The following is a 19,340-nucleotide window of genomic DNA, read 5'->3' on the forward strand; positions in this document are numbered from 1 at the left end:
TTACATTTGGTAGTTGTAATCACATTACTTTTAAAATCAACTTTATTGAGGTATAATTTATTTGCAGTAAAGTATATTCACTTTAAGTGTACAGTTCCAGGGAGTTTTGACATGTATATACATCCACGTAAACATAGCCACAGTCACGATTTAGAACATTTTTATTGCCATAAAAGTTTTCTTCATGTCTCTCTGTAGTCAGTCCCCCAGCCTTGATTCTGGGCAGTTTCTAAATCTTCACTGTAGTTAAGTTTGACTGTGTTAATATTTTATATAAATGCAGTTATAGAGTATGTACTTTTTTTGGTTGGGTTTCTTAGTCTTTGCATAATTACCTTGGTTGGTGCTTAAATCAGTAGTGACTTTTTTCTTTTTATTGCTGAATAGTATTCCACTGTATGGTTATGATATAATTTATTTATCCACTCACCTGTGATGGGCATTTGGGTTATTGTAAATTTAGGTCTATTATGAACAAAGCTGCTGTGAGCATTCATGGCCAAGACTTTTGTGGACATATATTTTTATGTCTTTTGGTTAAATATCCATGAAAAGAATTGCTGGGTCATACGATATAATTACTGAAAGAAAAAAAGGTATATATATTTAGGTTAATGGAACAGAATGGAGATTACAGGAAAACTCAGACATAGGTTGTTAGAAAAGATGACAGAGAATTCACTGGGGTCAGGATACTTATATTAACAAATGGTTTTGGAACAACTGAATATCAGTATGAAGAAACTACTTCTGATAATACACAAAAATCTCATATTACATACAAATGGATATTGTAGATAGAAGTATAAAAGTAACATGTAAAACTATAAAACGAATAGATAAAAACAGAGAAGAAAATCTTTGTGACCTTTGGTTTAGTCAGAGATTTCTTAGACAGTACATAAGAAGTTAACCGGGTAGGAAAAAATTCACAAGTTGGACTTGATCAGCATTAAAAACTTCTGTTGTTTGAAAGACACCATTAGTAAAATTTAAAAAACAAAACAAAACAAAACAAAAAACTCCAAAAAACAGCAAGTTTGGAAGAAGTACTCACAATGCATATATCCAAAGGACTTGAACTCAATGCAATATAAAGATGATTTTAAAAATTCACAAGAGGACAACCCCATAAAGAAAAGACAAAAAAAAATTTGAACAGAAACTTTACAAAAGAAAATACTTAAATGATAAGTAAATATATTAAAATATATTCAAAATAAATCAGTGGAGAAATGGAAATTAAAAGATAATGAGGCACTGTTTCAAATTTTACTGGGATGGCTAAAACTTCAAGGGGTAATGGGTTGGCAAGGATATAGAGCAATTGGAACTCTAATCCATGTTGGTAAAAGTGCAGAATGATACAACTTCTTTGGAGAAGTGCTTGGCAGTTTTTAGTTCATAGTAACAGCTTTCTGAATTTTTTCACTGATAGTTCACTTCCTCTGCTGTTTCTTTTCCCTCTAGTTCTATTCCTCTTTTGAGAGAGTAGATTTTCTTTCCTACTGGGGATCCTTGTCTTTGATCAGACTTTAATATAAAACTCTTAGTTTTGCTTTTGTGTTTAACTTGAAGTAATAGAGGAGAAGGCAGTACTGTGCAGGCAAGTGTTAAGAGTGCATTTTTAACAGGATACTTTACTTATATTGGATGTATAACTGATCTTAAGTTTGACAACCTGAAGATGACTAGGAGAAAAGAGTGTTTGGAGCTTGCCTGTGTTAATGGGATTAAGGCAGAAATGACTTACGTATTAAAAAGAAAAACAACAACCCAATTTCATGTTTTAGTAGTAGCAATGGCAGCTGTAGGTGTATTAGAGTTCTAAGAGCAAATTTTAATTTTTTTAAAAGATTTTATTTATTTATTTATTTATTTATTTATTTATTTATTTATTTGACAGAGAGAGAGAGAGAGAGATATCACAAGGAGGCAGAGCAGCAGTCAGAGAGAGGGGGAAGCAGGGTCCCCGCTGAGCAGAGAGCCCGATGTAGGGCTCGATCCCAGGACCCTGAGATCATGACCTGGGCCGAAGGCAGAGGCTTAGCTTAACCCACTGAGCCACCCAGGCACTGTATGAGCAAATTTTAATTTAAAATGAATGCAGCAGAACTAAGTAGGGTGCCAAATAATGAGTTAGCTACAGAAAAATGTAGCAAATAAGTAGTTATTATTTTTTTTTCTTTTCAAATATGAATTTTTCTTTTTTACCTATTTTTGGAGTAGTAGTCTTTTCTGAATGGGATATCTTTAAAAAGGATTTGCTTCTGGGTTTCTCTCAGACTGCTAGGAGCATTTGTTACTATGATTGTGGTTGTCAGTGCTACCCTGTAAATACAGTAGTAGTTGTCACAGAGGAGGTACTCAATAAATATTTGTAAGATGAATTTTTACCAATTCTCCAAGCATTTGAAAGTGATCAAATGCTCTAATAATATAAACTTTAGTAGCAGTGTATATTGACAACAAGCAGAGATATACCAGTTCACTTTCAAGAAAGAGAGTGACTCAGGATTTCCAATAAAGCTTGAATTTAATGGTCTAGAATAGATTTAGTCTACATAAAGCCCTTCGGTGGGTGGATTGATCAGTTAGCTGTTGAAACATGGAAAAAGCATGGCCAGGCTTTAGCCAATGAACTTCAGATATTTTTGGCAAGACAATTCCTGTTGTAAAGATGGAGACATCAAAATGTCCTTGTTAGAAGTTGCTTTAACTAGCTTCTTTTCTTTGATTCCACATTTAATTCAGCAGCACTATACTTTCACTTTTTGGTGGGTCTCCTTATGGGAATTTATTGAACTTGTCATAAAGATGTGGATAATTTCTGTGTCAGTTGGACTTTTCAAGGAAATTAATATATTGCTGTTATGGTCTTTATGATATTTATCAGTCATGTGACATGAGTTTGAATTTGTTTCTGAACAAAAGTACCGCTCACTATACTGATAGGATTACATCTTACACAGAAGGTAGAGGATCAGACCCTGGACTGTCATAGTTACTTCACCAAAGTAGTAACAGAATTTCTGAGGCCTATAAAGAAAGTTTATCTTGCAACCCAGATTCCTCCCCCCCACCTTTATTGGAACAAGTTTATTAGTATAGTATAAGTGTGTAGAGCAGCTAGATTGAGTTTTGCATTTGTTTTATGTAATCTCGCATTCTTCACAATTGGACATTGTGTTTTATTTTGCCTGTAGAGTGCTCCAGTTTATATAGCAAGTATATGTAAACCTACATAGACTATATTTCATAAAAAATATTATAAGTAAGATCAAATTTAAAGTTGCTTAATAATCACGGACTTTCTTAATTGGTGTATTTAGTCCATTTACATTTAGTATAATTATTGAATTGTTTTGTTTACCATTTTTCTGTTTGTGTTTAGTTGTCCAATACTCCTTTGTTCATTCATTCATTCTTATTCTCTTTCATTCCTCTTTTCCTGTCCTCTTTGGGATTAATAGAATAATTTTAGGTATTCATTTTAATTCTGTTGACTTTCTAGCTATATATGTGTGTGTGTGTGTGTGTGTATATATATATATATATATTTAGAGGTTGTGCAATAAGGATTAGAAAACACACTTCTTATTTATTTTAGTCCTTAGTTTATTTTAGTCCTCATAGAGTTGATATTGTGAGCATTAAATGTAAGAACTTACAAAAGGAAAATTCTTTAGTCCTCCATTTCTTTTATATGATTAATGTCATATATTTTACATCTACCTATGTATTAAATCCCAGAATACAGTGTTATTTTATTTGCTTTATACACTTGTGTTTCAGAGAAAGGGAAGGAAAAAATGTTCTTTTACCTTTATTCCCATTATTACCTTCAGCCTGAGGGGCAGGTCTGATGGCAACAAATTTTCTTTAGTTTTTTTGATCTTTTTTTTTTTTTTTTTAAGATTTATTTATTTATTTGAGAGAGAACATGGGGGGAGAGGCAAAGGGAGAAGGAGAGGGAATCTTCAGACAGACGCTGCATTGAGTGCAGAGCCCAAAGTTGGGCTTTATCTCAGGACCCTGAGATCATGACCTGAGCTGAAACCAAGAGTTGGAGGCTTAACCCATTGAGGCACTCAAGTCCCATTGTCTTTCACCTGTCCTTCTGAGACTCCAGTAACACAGGTGATAAACTACTTTGTATTGTTACACACAGGTCACTGACAAGCTGTTCATTTTTTCAACTTATTTCTGTTCTTCAGATTAGATAATTACTACTAATCTGTTGTTGTCAGATTCATATTTTTGTGTTCCAGCTAATATTTATGCATAACAAGCTACCTCTACACATATATATGATCTAGAGCATTTACTTATTTTATCTGCAAGTGCAAATTCAGTGAGTTAGGAATTCAGAATAGGCATGGTGGAATGGCTTGTTTCAGCTCCAGAATATCTGGTGTCTTAGTTGGGAAGACTCCTTGACTAGAAATGAGTTGGCAAATTGTGGCCCGAATCATCTACAGGTGTTTTCACTCACATGTCTGGTAAATGCTGGCTGTTATCTGGATCTTCAGCCTGGCTGTTGGCCAGCACCCCTCTACTTGGCCTTTCCAAGTGGTCTCTCCATGTGGGTTAGTTCATGCTTCATCATATTGTGTTTGTTAACTTCATGCCAAGAGTGAAAATCCAGAGTCCAAGGTGGAAGTGCTTGACATTTTTATTATCTAGTCTTAGGAATCACTTAATACCATTTCTGCTATACTCTCTTGATTCAGGTTGTCATAAAGATGTGCCCAAGTTCTAGGGGGAGGAACCATAGACTTTACCAGTTGATGGGAGAAGTGTTAAAGTTAGGTTGAAAGGAGAGCTATGTGGGATGGGTGAAGCAGTCATTCTTGAAAAATGCAGTCTGCCACAACTTTCTTCTGCAGTCTCCAGTCTTCTGTTAAGAGTAGATTTTTCTTTCCAGATACTGAACTTTTGAGGCCTAGAATTTCTGTCTTTTATAGTTTCTTTTTCTTTGTTGAGCCTTTTCATTCTTTCACTTATTGTAGTTATCTTCCTTTGTATTCATGTATGTATTTATAGTAGCTGTTTGAAGTCCATATCTGCTAATTCCAACATCTGGTTCATCTTGGAATTAGTTTCTTTTGACTGCATTTTTCTCTTGGTCATGGGTCTTATTTTTCTGCTTTGCATGTCTAATAAATTTTAATTTTTGAATGTCGTGATTGATATGTTGTATGTTGTGAAAGATAATGTTGTAGGGAATCTGGATTGTTACTTTCTTTAAGGGTGTTGAGTTTCGTTTTGGCAGGCATTTCTTCTGGTATTGTCAGGCTTGGTTTTCTTTGTTAAGGCAAGCCTCTTTCAGGTTTTTCCTTCGTCTTAGGGCATGGTCCTCAGTTCTAAGGTGTGGCCTTTCTGGGGGCTCAGCTGAATACCTCGTATGCTTCAATGAAGTCTCTCCATTCTGGCTGGGCCAGAACTCCTCCTCCTGGCTGTGCTGTCTCTGGTGTCATCTCCATTATGCTTTCAGATCCTGCACATAGGCAGCCCAACTCTTGGCCAAGGACCAAAGGTGAATTTCCACACAGACTTCTGAGGCTCTCCTATTCAGTCCCTTTTCTCTGCCTTTCTGTTCTGCAAACTTCAGCTGTCTTAGCACCCCCAAACTCAATCTCTGCCTTTTAACTCAATGAGACCTTTGTTGCATTTGTTCTCTTTCCCCCCCGCCCCCGTGTTAGAAGAGAGCCTCCACGCTGAAAGTGAGGTAGTCATGGGAGTTACCTCATGTTCCTTTTTTCTGAAGGATTGTAAGCCTCTGCTGCCTTTTGTTTAGTGCCCAAAATGGTTGTCCAGTTTCAGATTTGCGTCTAGCCAGAGGATAATTCCTGTACCAGATACTCTACAATGGTTGAAAGTACATACATGCTACTGTAAGAAAACTTGCAATAGATGACCCCTTTGTATTGAATACCAATATAAAAAGATTTTAAGAACAAACTTTTTTAAGGCCTGAAATTTTTACAATAACCTTACTACTATAAAATAATTTTTAATGTTCAAGTTTTGCTTTTTATTGAATTTTACCTGTAAATTTGTATTGATTTTTTTCCAGAAATAGCAAATGCAGTGAAAATTTTTATATCATTCTCTCTTCCTGACTGATGTTAGACATTGCTAATCATTAATGATATTCTTCCCCAGTCTCCAACCTGGATGTTGTTTTAATAGCCTTAATATTGCACACTGGTAAGCAAGCCACCACCAACTTGATGATTATTTACCATTTTAGTGTATTTCCATTTTACTAGCCCAATCAGTATTATTTTGTGGGATATTTAATTTTTATGAAAGATTTCCCCAGTAAATTATTTACTTCTCTAGAACTGAAGAACTGAAGTGATTTTTTTTTTTAAACGCATGTTAAAAGGAATCACTAAGGCTATTTATTAAGTTCTCAGTACTTCCTGAGTGAAATATAAGAAAATACAAGCTTGGGAAGCAGACATTCGTAGCACTTGTGTCTCTGATAAATAATACTTGAAATTTAAAAGAGAATCAAAAACTGGTTTTGAATATAAGTTATAGACACATAGCTAAAATAACACAGGAAGTGTCTTGATGAAATTAAAGGTTGAGCTTTCTCTGGCTGTGCCTCTAGGAGGGATTTAAAGGTCAGTGACCAGCATTTTAACAAATTGTGTTTTGTTAATCATTGTTTTTCACTGAGATCAGATTTGCAATTTTGTGGTAGTGTATGCTAATAATTTTTTTTAAAGATTTTATTTATTTTTATTGGACAGAGGGAGAGAGACCACAAGTAGGCAGAGAGGCAGGCGGTGGGCGGGGGGGGGGGGAAAGCAGGCTCCCCACTGAACAGAGAGCCCGAAGCGGGGCTTGATCCCAGGACCCTGAGATCATGACCTGGGCCGAAGGCAGAGGCTTATTAACCCACTGAGCCACGCAGGTGCCCCTGCTAGTAATTTTTTAAAAAATGTCCTCGAGACAGGCTTAGTATGAATGAAGATACCTCTTAAAAAAGCCTCATGGGTCTTTTTTTTTTTTTTTAAGATTTTATTTATTTATTTGACAGACAGAGATCACAAGTAGGCAGAGAGGCAGGCAGAGAGAGAGAGAGAGAGAGAGAGAGGAGGAAGCAGGGTTCCCATGGAGCAGAGAGCCCTATGTGGGGCTCGATCCCAGAACTCGGATCATGACCCAAGCTGAAAGCAAAGGCTTTAACCCACTGAGCCACCCAGGCACCCACTCATGAATCTTTATAAACAGGAATTGCATCAATCTCATTAAAACTATATCTGGGGGCACATGGGTGGCTCAGTCAGTTAAGCATCTGCCTTTGACTTCTAGGATTGAGCCCTGCATTGGACTTCCTGCTCAGAGGAGAGCCCTCCTTCTCCCTCTCCTCCTCCCCTGCTTGTGCTGTCAAATAAATAAATAAAATTTTAAAATACCCCAAAAAACCCAAACTGTTTCTCAAGGAGGACTGTTGTCATGTTAAAAAAAAAACCAGGTTTCCATTTTTTTCTAATTCAAAAATAGTATATGAAAATATTTATTTTATGTAAACTAAAATATACTGTTCAAAAACAGTTGGATTTCTAAGCTCATCAGACTTTCTGGAGCTAAAATAATTAATATATAACTTCGTCAATGTATACTCTTTTGGAAAATACAGTAGGACAGGAAACTTTTTTTTTTCCGTTGGAAAGTAGTATATGCTTATGTTTTAACAGTTGCGGAAGTGTTGAAAGTGAATAGTGAGAACCTCCATCTCTCGCTGAAAACTTGTGATAACTGCTATGACTGTTTTGGTATTTCAGCCCCACTTAAGTGTGTGCAGGGCAGCCACATGTGAATCATGGTCCCTGGATTTGGGCTATAAGATGAGTGTTTCCTTATTTATACAGTATTGGTTTATATATTTGGATTCAAAACTTAACAGTCCCAGACCCAAAATGAACTAAAAGTGAATTGTTAGTCCCCCAGATACCTTTTCACTGCTCACATTTAAATTTTAGCTTTCTGGGAGAAAATTGTATTTTGCGGATCATTCTTGCTTACTCATTTTCTCTCAAAAACCAAACCAAACCAAAAAAAACCCTTGGAGGAAAAGATACGGCAGTTAGCGATGAGTTGTTGTTTTCTGAATTTTATAGTCAGTGTCCTTCAAGTAATTTGTTTTTGTTTTGCTTATCCCAGTTATCCTTAGCATTTATCTAAATTTCTGAATTTCCAACCATATTAAAATGCAAACTGAGAAGAAGCTATAGAAGTATAAAGCTTCTGGAAGAAAGCATAGAGAATATCTTTGTGAACTCTAGGGGTAGGGAGAGATTTCTCAGAAAGGATACAAAGTTGTAAACAAAAGAAATATTTGATATATTGGATTTTTATCAGAATTTTATTTTACTTTTTTAAAGATTCTGTGTATTTATTGTTTGAGAGAGAGACTGAAAGGACAAGTGGAATGGGGGTGCAGAGAGAGAAGCAGACTTCTTGTGGAGCAGGGAGCCCAACATGGGACTTGCTCCCAGGACCTGGAGATCATGTCCTGAGATGAAGGCAGACACTTAGCCAACTGAGCCACCCAGGTGCCTTTTATCAGAATTTTAAATTGTTGATTATCAAAACACATTATTAAGGAAATGAAAAGGCAAGTCCTAGATAAGGAGTAAATATTTATGTCAATACATATATCTGATAAAAGACTTTTACCCAGAATATATAAAACTTCTATAAATCAATAATAAAAAGCCAGTTAATTCAACGGGGGTGCTGGGGAATGAGCCAGTGAGTTGAACAGACATTTCCAAAGAAGAAAGTATAAAGATAGCTAATAAACAAATGAAAATATGCTTAATATCATTAGTCATCAGGAAAAGGAAATTTAAAAACCACAATAAGGTACCACTTTGTACCTATTGGGAAAGCTGTGATTAAAACTGACAGCACCAAATGTTGATGGGACTGTGGAGCAAATGGAACTCTTAAAATGTAGATAAGATTGTAAAATTGTATAGCTGTTTTTGGAAAACTGTTTTAGTAGTTTCTTATAAAGTTAAACATACACCTGCCCTATCTACCTTATGACCCAGCAACTCTACTTCTTAGTTATTACTTATTTACTCAAGGGAAATAAAAACATGTGTCTCCAAAATTCTTGCACAAGAATATGTACTTATTCATAATAAACCCAAACTGTAAACATCCTAAATATCCATCAAAGGAGGATGGGTAAACAGATGATGGTGTAGTCATGCAGTGGAATCATATTCCGAGTAAAAGGAATGAACTATTGATGCATGTAACATGGATAAATCTGTAAAACATTAGATTAAATGAAAGAAGCCATTTACAAAAGACTACATCTTACATGGTCACATTTATATGAAGTTCAAGAATAAGGACAAATTAATCTGTGGTAATATTAGCTGCCTGGGAGCTTATTGGGTTTGACTGCAAATAGGCATAAGGAATTTTCTGGAATGGTGGGAATAGTCTGTATTTTGATTGAGATGGTTGTACACCTATGATCTGTTTCACTGTATGTAAATTTTATCTCACTTTGAACTGAAAATCCAAAAGTACAAATTGAGAAATGTATAGGAATTGGGAAGATGAAGAAGGTACAAGAGACAAGAGTAGAAGGGTGTGTAGCACCACTTTTTTCTATAGTATAATCATATTTGAGTAGAAGTCATCTTAGCAGAATCAGTGCTTCCCTTGGTTAGTTGAAGAAGTAGGCTAAACTGAAGAATCATAAAAAGTGACACATACCTTAAATATTTAAAGAAAAGTACACCTGAAACATTAGGATGAAATTGTTCTCTGTGGTTTATTAACCACCACCACCAGAACCACAAAGTAGTAATTTTCCTTTGTTTCCCTTTGCCCCTTGGCAAGAGTTCTTAGTCTTTTTTTATGACGTGTACCTTTTTGGCAGTCTGGTGGAGCTTATGGACCCCTTCTTAGCCCTTCTTAGAGTGATTTTAAATTAGGATTACAAATATACCTGTTACATTAATATTAGTCATTTGTTCTTGTTTTTGTTTTGCGGAAGAAAAATGGTTAGAGATAATTGCAACCAGAGACTAGAACAACCGTAGAGAAAATCAATGATCATCTTTAACTTTCCCTTCATTAATAGAACACCACTTGTTTGCTGTGTACATGTTTTCCCAGAATGCCCATGGTAATTCCAGCTTCCCTTGTGGCTAGATTTGATAATGTGATAACTTAAGATCTGTTGTTCTTAAGTAGAAATGAGGAGTTCTTAAAGGAGGGGCCTATCCTTCTTTCCCTTCTCCAGTCAGCTCTTATACAAATATGATGGTGCTCCATTGTAGACCTTGCACTGCCCATCATGTTGGCTGAGCATATAATGGAAGGGCCCTGGGTCCAGTCCTGTATGAAACAAATCTACCCAACCAGTTGTACACTACTAATCCTGGAATTTATGTGGGAGAGTAGTGTATTCAGTGTAATTAGTAGCATATTTGTTTATGAGCCCCTCCTCCACCCACCTTCTTCTGTTTCTCATAGCTAAACCTTATTCTCACTGATACAGTTACTCTAGTATTACTTTGATGGCAGGGATAATAATTCATAAACAATTTTATCCCAGGGAAACAAGCACAATTTCAGGTACTTAATTCACGTTTTCTCAATACATTTAAATAAAAGATAATCTTGATAGGAGTGGGTATCAAGGAATGAAAACATGAAAGCATACCATTAAAAAAAAATACTAGGGACCCGGAACCCTTAATGAAACATGGTCATGCGAGGAGAGCCTAGTTTGGAAACTGCTGAGTGGTTTATGGAATGAGGGCCTGACTCTGCAGAAATTAAGAGGAACCCATCTTATCATACTAAGTCCATTAGAGAAGGTTTTGCTGGTATAGGAGAAAGTCATTGTTATATTCGTTTTGATTATAATAGTTCAGAAAATACTAAGAAACCAAATATGTGCTAGAATATCATAGTTAACACATTATATAAAATCTATAGCCTAATAACCTAATTTTTAAGTGTTGATTATAAATATTTTGCCATTTGCAACAGTTTTAGTATGACATACAAATACAAATACATCATTTCAATTAGTGACAAAGTTATGAATAATTATCGTGTGGCATGATATTTCACATCCACATGTATGAACTCTCTTTCCTCTCTACCCAACCACACACATTTTCAGCCCTCTTTGTAGTAGCTAAATTGTAATTTTGGTTATATCAGTTTGGGGTTTTATGTGATTATGACTAGATAAATGCAGTTTACAGTTAAGTACTATAACTGTTTTTTCCTGAGCATTTTATTTTCCCTGGAGGTAAAATTCATTTTCTCTCTCTCTCTCTCTCTCTCTCTCTCTCTCTCTTAGCTTCTTTAGTCTCTATGTTCTTAACTTCAGTTTATCCCTAAACTTTATAAATCTCTTAACATGTTCAAGCCCATTGGGCATTAAATCGATTTTATCTTCTTTAGGAGCCTTCTGATCTACCGTGAGCTGGGTCAGTTGTTCACTAGGTTTGCCTTATAGCTGTCTACTTCGGATGTTTCTTCACCATCATTCTGAGGATTCCCTTTTCCCCTTCTCATGAGTTGGATTCTTCAGTTCCTGGAATCGTGCTCTTTCTTGGTTTTCAACCTTGTTTTGGTGGAACACATCTTCTAGTAACTTCCTGAGAGAGAATATGTGGACAGCAAAATTATTTGAGATTTCTCTTGTTTAAAAAATGCCTTTATTATATATTCACACTTGATTTAATGTCTCTTTTGGTATGGTATTCTAGGCTGGGAATAGTCAGAAGGTTTTTTTCTGGAGGTTGTTTTCTAGCTGCTAGTGTTGCCATTAGAAAGGGTGGTGTAATTCTGATTCCAGATACTTTTTATGAGACCTCTTTCCTCTTGGGCAGCTTATAGGGTCCTATGTTCATCTTTTCAGTATTCAGAAATTTCACTGAGCTATATATGCTGTATTTGGGACTATTTTCATCACTTTTGCTGAATACTCATTGTATCCTTTGATTTGGGAAACTCCTGTCCTTCAGTTTGGGGTATTATTCTTGAATTATTATCTCGGATTTCTTCTCCTTGTGTTTTCTGTTCTTTTCTCTAGAACTCATAAGTTGAAACTCCTCGACTTTAAATCTTCTTACTTGTTTTCCCTTTGTTTTTTTATTCTGTTTATCCTGCTGTTTCCTCAGCTTACACTTTTCTAAACTCTCTCCCCTTATTATCTACCTCCTAAGGGTAAATGAATGTATATACATAAAGTACATACATGTGGTAAAAACACATGGCAAGTGCTTTTATTGGCTGTAATTGTTGCTCTTGTTTAGGTTTGTTTGGTTGGTTGGTTTTTGCTCTTGTTTAGTTTTGTAATTGTTTGGAGGGAGAGGTCTTTGGTTTTGATTCTTTGGCTTATTAGCTGTATGACTTTGGGTGAGTTTTATAATTTCTCTCTTACTTTCCTTGTTTGTAAAATATAAGTTCTGTCTATCAGATGTCTGTGAGCATCAACTGAGAATATATATGTGAAAATACTTAATAAACTTTGTATGGAGTTAATAGTTACTACTTGCATCTTTCAGATATGGAAAGTTTCTTTGAAAGAAAATGATGGCTGAATTTTCATGTTATTTTTAAGATTACTTGATTACACATGTCTATTTTTCTCACATCTAAATGAGCTAGATGAACTTAAGCTAAGTGCTAATGCTGCCTTTTAAATAACTTATTTAATATTCAACCTCATAGAGAAGAGAGATGAAAATATTTATTCTGTGAAAAGCTCTGGCTTTACTTCAGATTGTATAAATCTGTGTAATGTAATAATTAAGAATGACCTGATTATTAATTTAAACCCATGAAGGGAATATTTATTGGAATTTGTTTATTTTTCTTAAATGGTGCTTGAGATTAGGAAAAATGGAATCTGTCTTTTAGGTTTTCTCAATAGTATAAATGTAATTTCAAATGTTAGCTCATTTTTGTTAATGGTGGCTTTTTGTTTGTTTGTTTTGTTTTAAGGTTTTTGGATTCAAAGCATAAAAACCATTACAAGATATACAATCTGTAAGTATGTTTTTTATTTGTATGCTTGCAAATATCTTCTAAAAAATAACTCTTAAGTGAAAGTTATTTCCTTGTTAGAATCAGGTAGAGTTAATGATATATTTTAACAGAATTGTGTTCCTAAAACAATTAGTCCAAGACGTTTGATTAAGAGCATTGTTAGGTCATTCAGAAAGCATAGTGATGAGGTCAAAACAATGTTGGCACACATTCACTTTACTTGATCTGGTTTAAATGACTTGGCATCTAGCCCATCTTTGAGCCAGTAGCCTTGTGGTGACTTGCAGTGTAATTCACAGCAGAGCTTTTCTCTTAAAGCTTTAATAACCTCTTCCATGGAGGTGTGCTTCAGAGTGGGTGTGGTTCTGTTTATTCTGTGTCTTTAGGTTATTCAATTGAAACAGCTTTTAGGTTATTCTCCAATTGTATATAACATAAATAAGTTACCTAAAATTGTTGAGTTGGGTGGTTTCTGTTGTTTGGGGCAGGGATGTAAGGATTGCCCGCTTGGTGTTACAGCTAGTTTATCTTATCTTTAACCTTTTGTTTTTCTTTTTGACTTTGTCAGTAGGGATGTGAAAAGGAAAAAAAGAACAAAAGAAAAATGGGAAGAAAATATTTTATCATTTTTGCCCTTGAAGACTATTATTCCTTCCCAAAATACTGACCCATTTTCTACCTTTTAAAAAATGGTATATGAAATGTGTTATTTTTCTCCTTGGTTTTTATTTTTCCTCTGTGATGTCTGTAAATTATGCAAGAGAAAAAATTTTAATCTGTAGTTACATTTCCTGATTGTCATAGTTTCTGTAGAATTTATTTCTCAAATGTAAGAGCAAGATTCTTTTCTGCCTTCAGTGGGCATTTAAATCGTCACCAGAAAGGATGAAAGATTCTATGTGCTTTGTTGGCTTATAGGATGTTGCTTTTCTATCTTTAATTTAGTGATCTGTCTTTAATTGAGCGATAAGACCTCAGAAGACTTGAGAGTAAAGTAGACATCATTATTGTTTCTCCTAGTGAGTTTTCATTAATTTCCTCGGATTCACAAAGAAGCAAACATTTATGCTGATTTTGCCACATATTAGACCTTGTAAAACTTGCTGGCGGTACAGAGGTGAATAAGATACCATTTCAGTCTCTGGTAGTTTTTATAGTCTAAGGTGATAAGTAGACATAGTATTGCAGAAGAGGTAACTTGTAGAGAAGAGAGCTGTGTGGAGAACAGTGGAAATAGGACTTGTATCCTCTAGGCAAGTTTTCATAAAGAAGGGCATTTTTGAGCTGGGGTGAAGGAATCCGCTGAGGCTCTCCTGGAGACCTCCGGGTGGGGAGCATGGCATTGCAGGCAGAGGTTGGCATGGAAGAAGGGTTGGCATGGTGGGGTTTAGAGTATGGCAGATAATCCATTATGGTCAGATTCGGGGGTGGGGTGTGGAGGGTGTGGGGTGACAGGTAACAAGGTGAAAGACAAAGGTGCTGCAGAGACTTGGCGTGTAGGTGGGCCCCAGCTTACACATGATCTGTGCATAGATCTTCCTCTCGTCCTGATTAACCTCCTGTAACAACAAGCCTTGTTGCAGATGCCAGAATGCTTCAGTGGAGGAAAATAAAAACCACAAAGCTTTATACTTTTGAATAACTAGATTCAGAAGCTGAGTTAAAAAAAAAAAAAAAGCACAGAACAAGAAGTGTCACAAGCTGCAGTCCATTAAGTAAGTCAGTTCAGGTTTAGACTCTTAAGATTAGGCGTTTAGAATCCCAGAAGGAAGGTAGAAAGATACCAAAGACAGATTCTGCCTTTTTCAAAATTTTATTTGAGTTTAACATTATATCCAAAGAAAAGGAAGGAAATTCTTTTCATTCCTGTATTCAATGGCTTCCTGCTTCCAGAATTTTAGGACCTAGGCTTGCACTGTCAGTACTGTGGCTCACTTAACATTATTATGGTTATAGGTGGCATGGGGAGCTAGTCTGGGAACTTGGCTGCCCTTTTACTTTTGTGTTTCTAAACATTGGATCCCAGAGTTAATGAACTGTCTCTTTGTTAGTTGAGTGTAGCTTTTGGTATATATATTTCAACTCCCCTTCCCCAGTCCATTTGATGGAGTCACAGACTTTCAGAACTGGAAAGTATCTGAAAGAGATCATTTAGTCCAACCTTCTCATTTTACAGGTGGGGAATCTGAGGCCTAGAGAAGTTAAGTGAGTTGAACAAGGTCACATGGGTACATATGGTAGCAGACCACCCACCGTCGATGCCAGTCTTCCTTTCTGGTTTTGTTGTCATTTGTTTTAACCTCCCCAAATTTTACTTCAGAAGTTTCTAGAACTACCAGGTTGTAGCATGTTTTGATATCTGATGTCACTTTTTATTCTCACCTTCTCTCTACCCTTATTTGTATTTCTGGCTCTGGGTAAGTGAGTCTGGCAAGCAGCAGCTGTTTCTCTTTTCTTTCTTTTATTTTTGGGATGTTAATTCTATGTGATGTATGTCTTTGCAAATATATACACTAAAAGGACTTAAAATATTGCCACTAGATGTACATGTATTTAATGGTATATTAAACTTTTTATGGCAATTGTGATGTGCGGATGAAGAACAGTTCTTAATATGGACTTCTTAATAATTGAATCTGTTTATATCTCTATATTATCAAGCGTTCAATAAATTATTTTAAGAAAGGGCAAAATTAGCTTCATATCGTTAATCAAATTTGGGTATGATGATGCTAAGTGAATTTGTTTTGGGCAGATGTGTGGATTTCATGTTTCTATGTTCCTCTGTATACCTGTAGGCTGGTGAGGGTAAGAGGAGGAGGGAGGATGACGGGGATAGAGGCATAATACACTTCTTGCCTTTGAGGACCTTAACTGTTCACTGGATACTTGTTTTTAAAAGGTTTACTCTGTTTCATCGTGTATTCTATTTGACACACAGCTCTCTATCATTTGGTGATGAACCTTTACCTGTTGTTAATTTTTATCTGTTAAGGTTTCTTTTGTAAGCTAGTGATAGTGATGTTGAAGAGAGTTAGAGACCTGTATACTTCGCTAATGCTTTGGCAAGTCTCACTTGTCTGGAAGCTTTTCCTGTTAGTCTTATCTCTTCCTTCACTTTCTGTCAACCCCTTCATTAGAAACTCTTTCAATGCTTCTTCATCTCTGTTGTCTCATATAAGCCAATATAAGGTGAGGATTTTAAAAAATGATATCTTTTAAGTTGAATTTTAATTTTAAGGAAGTGTAAATAGTCAGATTTACCTACTACTTGTCTCAGTCAAATCCCATTTTCCATTTCTGTATCTTCAGTTGTGGTTTGTTGAGGGACTTATCAACTAACATACCACACAAAAGTTATAAGGAATTGGGTGTGCACACATGCAAGTGTGTGTGCGCGTATGCACGGGTATTGGAGAAGGTCTTAATTAAAGAAGAGAGTCATCATTCTTATTCTAGCAACCCCTCCTCCAGATCACTTCATCACTACAGGCCCTGGTGTATGTTCTCACATACTCTTCATCCACTGCATCGATACCTGTAGAGATTTTCATAATCTTTTCATGTTTTCATGGTCGTTTTTTGTTGGTTCTGTCTTTTATGCCAAATACTGCTCTAATAGGAAGGCTGATTTTGAGTAGAATTTGTTATTGCTTTTGTTTTTGAAGCTGTTCTCTATTTTGTATTGTAAGTGGAAGAAGTATGGAGCTGTGTTGGAAAAAGTTTGACTTTTGTAACCAGAGGTCCTGGGCTTGAGTCCTGGCTCTTCTAAATCTTAGCTTTCTCATATATAAGATGGAGATTGTATTTTCTATTATTATATGGGTGTGACTATGAATTAAAAAGCATGGAAACTCCTTTGTAAGGTTGTGTACATGTGGTAGACATGGTAGTCTTAAGCAGTACTTGTCAAACCAAATGTGTGAGCTCCTGAAAAAGCAGGAGAATTTTAGAGGACTAAAGCTGCGTGAAACTCAAAATGTTGATTTTTCTGTTATGCTGCCATGAGACCAACTTCTTAGAACTTTGTTTCCTAGCCTGCTCCTTGTCCCTCACCTTTTAAGTCCTATCTTTACATGAGTTTTTATAAAATATTCTGTTACGGATTCTTCACTATTTACCAGACCTCTTCTTTAATCTGTACTGAAGATAGTGTAAAATGTGACTATTATCTTGGTCAGTCTTCCTCTTACCTGTCATGTTTTGCATAGGAGTGAGTATGAAATTATTTAGCAAGGGTACATAAATATGCATATGGCATTACTAAATGATTTTTTTTTTGAGCAAAACTCAATATATTATATGCGAAAAAGGGGGAAAGTTGATTTATTTCAGGTCTGACCATTTAGAAAATAGTGGATTCTGATTTGCTTATAATTAGTTCAACTTTCATGTGTATTAGGATTTAAAACCATTTAAAGTAGAGGAACCATACAGATATCTTTAGGATTTCTTAAATGTGAAATACATGTCCACAATCACATATTGAAACTCTTAGGGCCAGTTGTGTCTCAGCATTCAGAATTTTTCCCTTTGCAGAAAGATAACATGGAAGCATATACTTATAAATATTACATAACACTCCTCTGGGGTCTGGAGCAGTCCCTACCATGAAGTGTTTGACTCTTTACTTTTAAGTGTATTAGTTAAAGAGTGCACACTGTGTCATAAACTCAGATCGGATGCTGCCACAATTGAGCCTGTCATAAGTTTAACAGAAAATGTTAGATGTTTCAGACTTTTGGGATTTCAGAATTGGAGAGGAAGGGATTGTACAATGACCTTGACTTGTTTTAAAACGCTAAGTTTTTATTTTAAATAATTTTAAAAAATCTCATTTGGTTAGTAGCTGTAGTTACCATAATTTTGCTGACCACAAATTAAAGTGTGGGATCCCTTTCAGAGCCTTATTAATGTTTGTTAATACACTTATTAACCATGAGTAAACCAGTGCATGATGACAGACATGTCACTACTATTAAAGAGACAAATTTTAGTATGCTCTAAGTAATTTAGAGTTAACATTTTACTACTCTGTATTTATTTTACTTCTTACTCCTTCATTACTCTGAGACTAATTAAAACTCGTAACCTGAAAGATTTTTGACAAAGATGACCTTTGTTAGAAAAGTCTGGCTTGAAAATTTTTTAGTAACTGTTGTTTTTGAGTAGATTAGTGTCATTCACTTTTTTAAAAAATCTTTTTCTTTGCCCTTATAATTTTACGATTTTAAAAATTTATCTTTTTAAATAGTAGTTCGAAAAAACGAATGTATGTTCAACTCTGGGGTAAAGACAGTACTGTAACTCATTAGGTGTTTGTACATACTTGGTGAAGTCAAACATACACTCCCTCAGCATGCAGGAAGTTTCCGGGTACACGTGCAGCTGGGTGGGGGGTGTGTGCCTGAGCAGCATCACAGGTTTTGTGAGCAAGTAATGGAAGCCATAAGTGCATAACACCTAACATCAGTTTTCTTAATAGTAAAATGGGGATAATGACACTACCTACTTCATAGGATTATTAGGATTGAAAGAAGTAGTTAATACAAAACAGCATGATGCCTGGTACAGTATAAAAGTTCAGGAAATGTGTGTTACTATACTTTGTTTTTTGCCAGTGCAAAAGATAACTTTAGATCACATTTAAACTTTTCTTTTAGGTGTGCTGAAAGACATTATGATACCGCCAAATTTAACTGCAGAGGTAGGTATTAACTGCCGTGAAATGTATTTCTGTTATATAACTTAAAACCAATAGCCCACATCTTATTGTCATAGCAGTAGTGAATAAGCTCAATTATTAAGTGATGTAAATATTTATCTTAAAGATGGTCTTAGACAATTCGGAAAAATTTAATTTTGCTTTTGTGTTTTAGGGAACTGTTACCATATAAACCTGCCAGTACTAGTAGTAATACTAAAATGCAGGGTTGACTGTAAGAATTAGGAAAAGTTTCTAGACTAACCATAAAATAAAGAGAGGAAGAGAGGGTTATATCTACTGTTGGAGGCATTTGGTCTAATAGTAAGGGATTATAGGAAGAGCAAAGCAGAGCAACTGAGTAACTCCGTGGAGCCGTGACCTAAAAGGGGCAAAAGCTTATGACACATGTGGATAAGAGGAGCCTGACAGGTGGGAGCAGGAGCTGCATTAAATGAGTTCTTCTCCAGGCATAGTGAATTTTTCTGAGGTCTCCCAAAAACCTTCCCTCTTTGTTTGTGGAACCCCTTGAGCCATGAGAGACCTGGAGAGTGAAGAAGCTTGGTAGATG

At 35.6% G+C, this 19,340-nt stretch overlaps 1 protein-coding gene across 4 annotated transcripts in view; it reads left to right on the forward strand.

Moving 5' to 3' along the window:
- PTEN (phosphatase and tensin homolog) overlaps nt 1–19,340 on the forward strand; it is an 86,284-nt gene that overhangs the window by 39,387 nt on the left and 27,557 nt on the right. For 3 of the 4 annotated variants that reach the window (XR_004385662.1, XM_032883031.1, XM_032883029.1), the window contains 2 exons: nt 13,021–13,065; nt 18,729–18,772. Coding sequence is in view for 3 of the 4 variants with exons in the window: in XM_032883031.1 (XP_032738922.1) it covers nt 13,021–13,065; nt 18,729–18,772 (89 nt within the window). In the remaining variant the exon portion in view is untranslated. The remainder of the gene's footprint in view (nt 1–13,020; nt 13,066–18,728; nt 18,773–19,340) is intronic. The other variant, XM_032883028.1, reaches the window with a different exon arrangement.

Source organism: Lontra canadensis, unplaced genomic scaffold (genome assembly GCF_010015895.1).
Source record: "Lontra canadensis isolate GAN:19392208 unplaced genomic scaffold, GSC_riverotter_1.0 scaffold85, whole genome shotgun sequence".
Classification (NCBI taxonomy): domain Eukaryota; kingdom Metazoa; phylum Chordata; class Mammalia; order Carnivora; family Mustelidae; genus Lontra; species Lontra canadensis.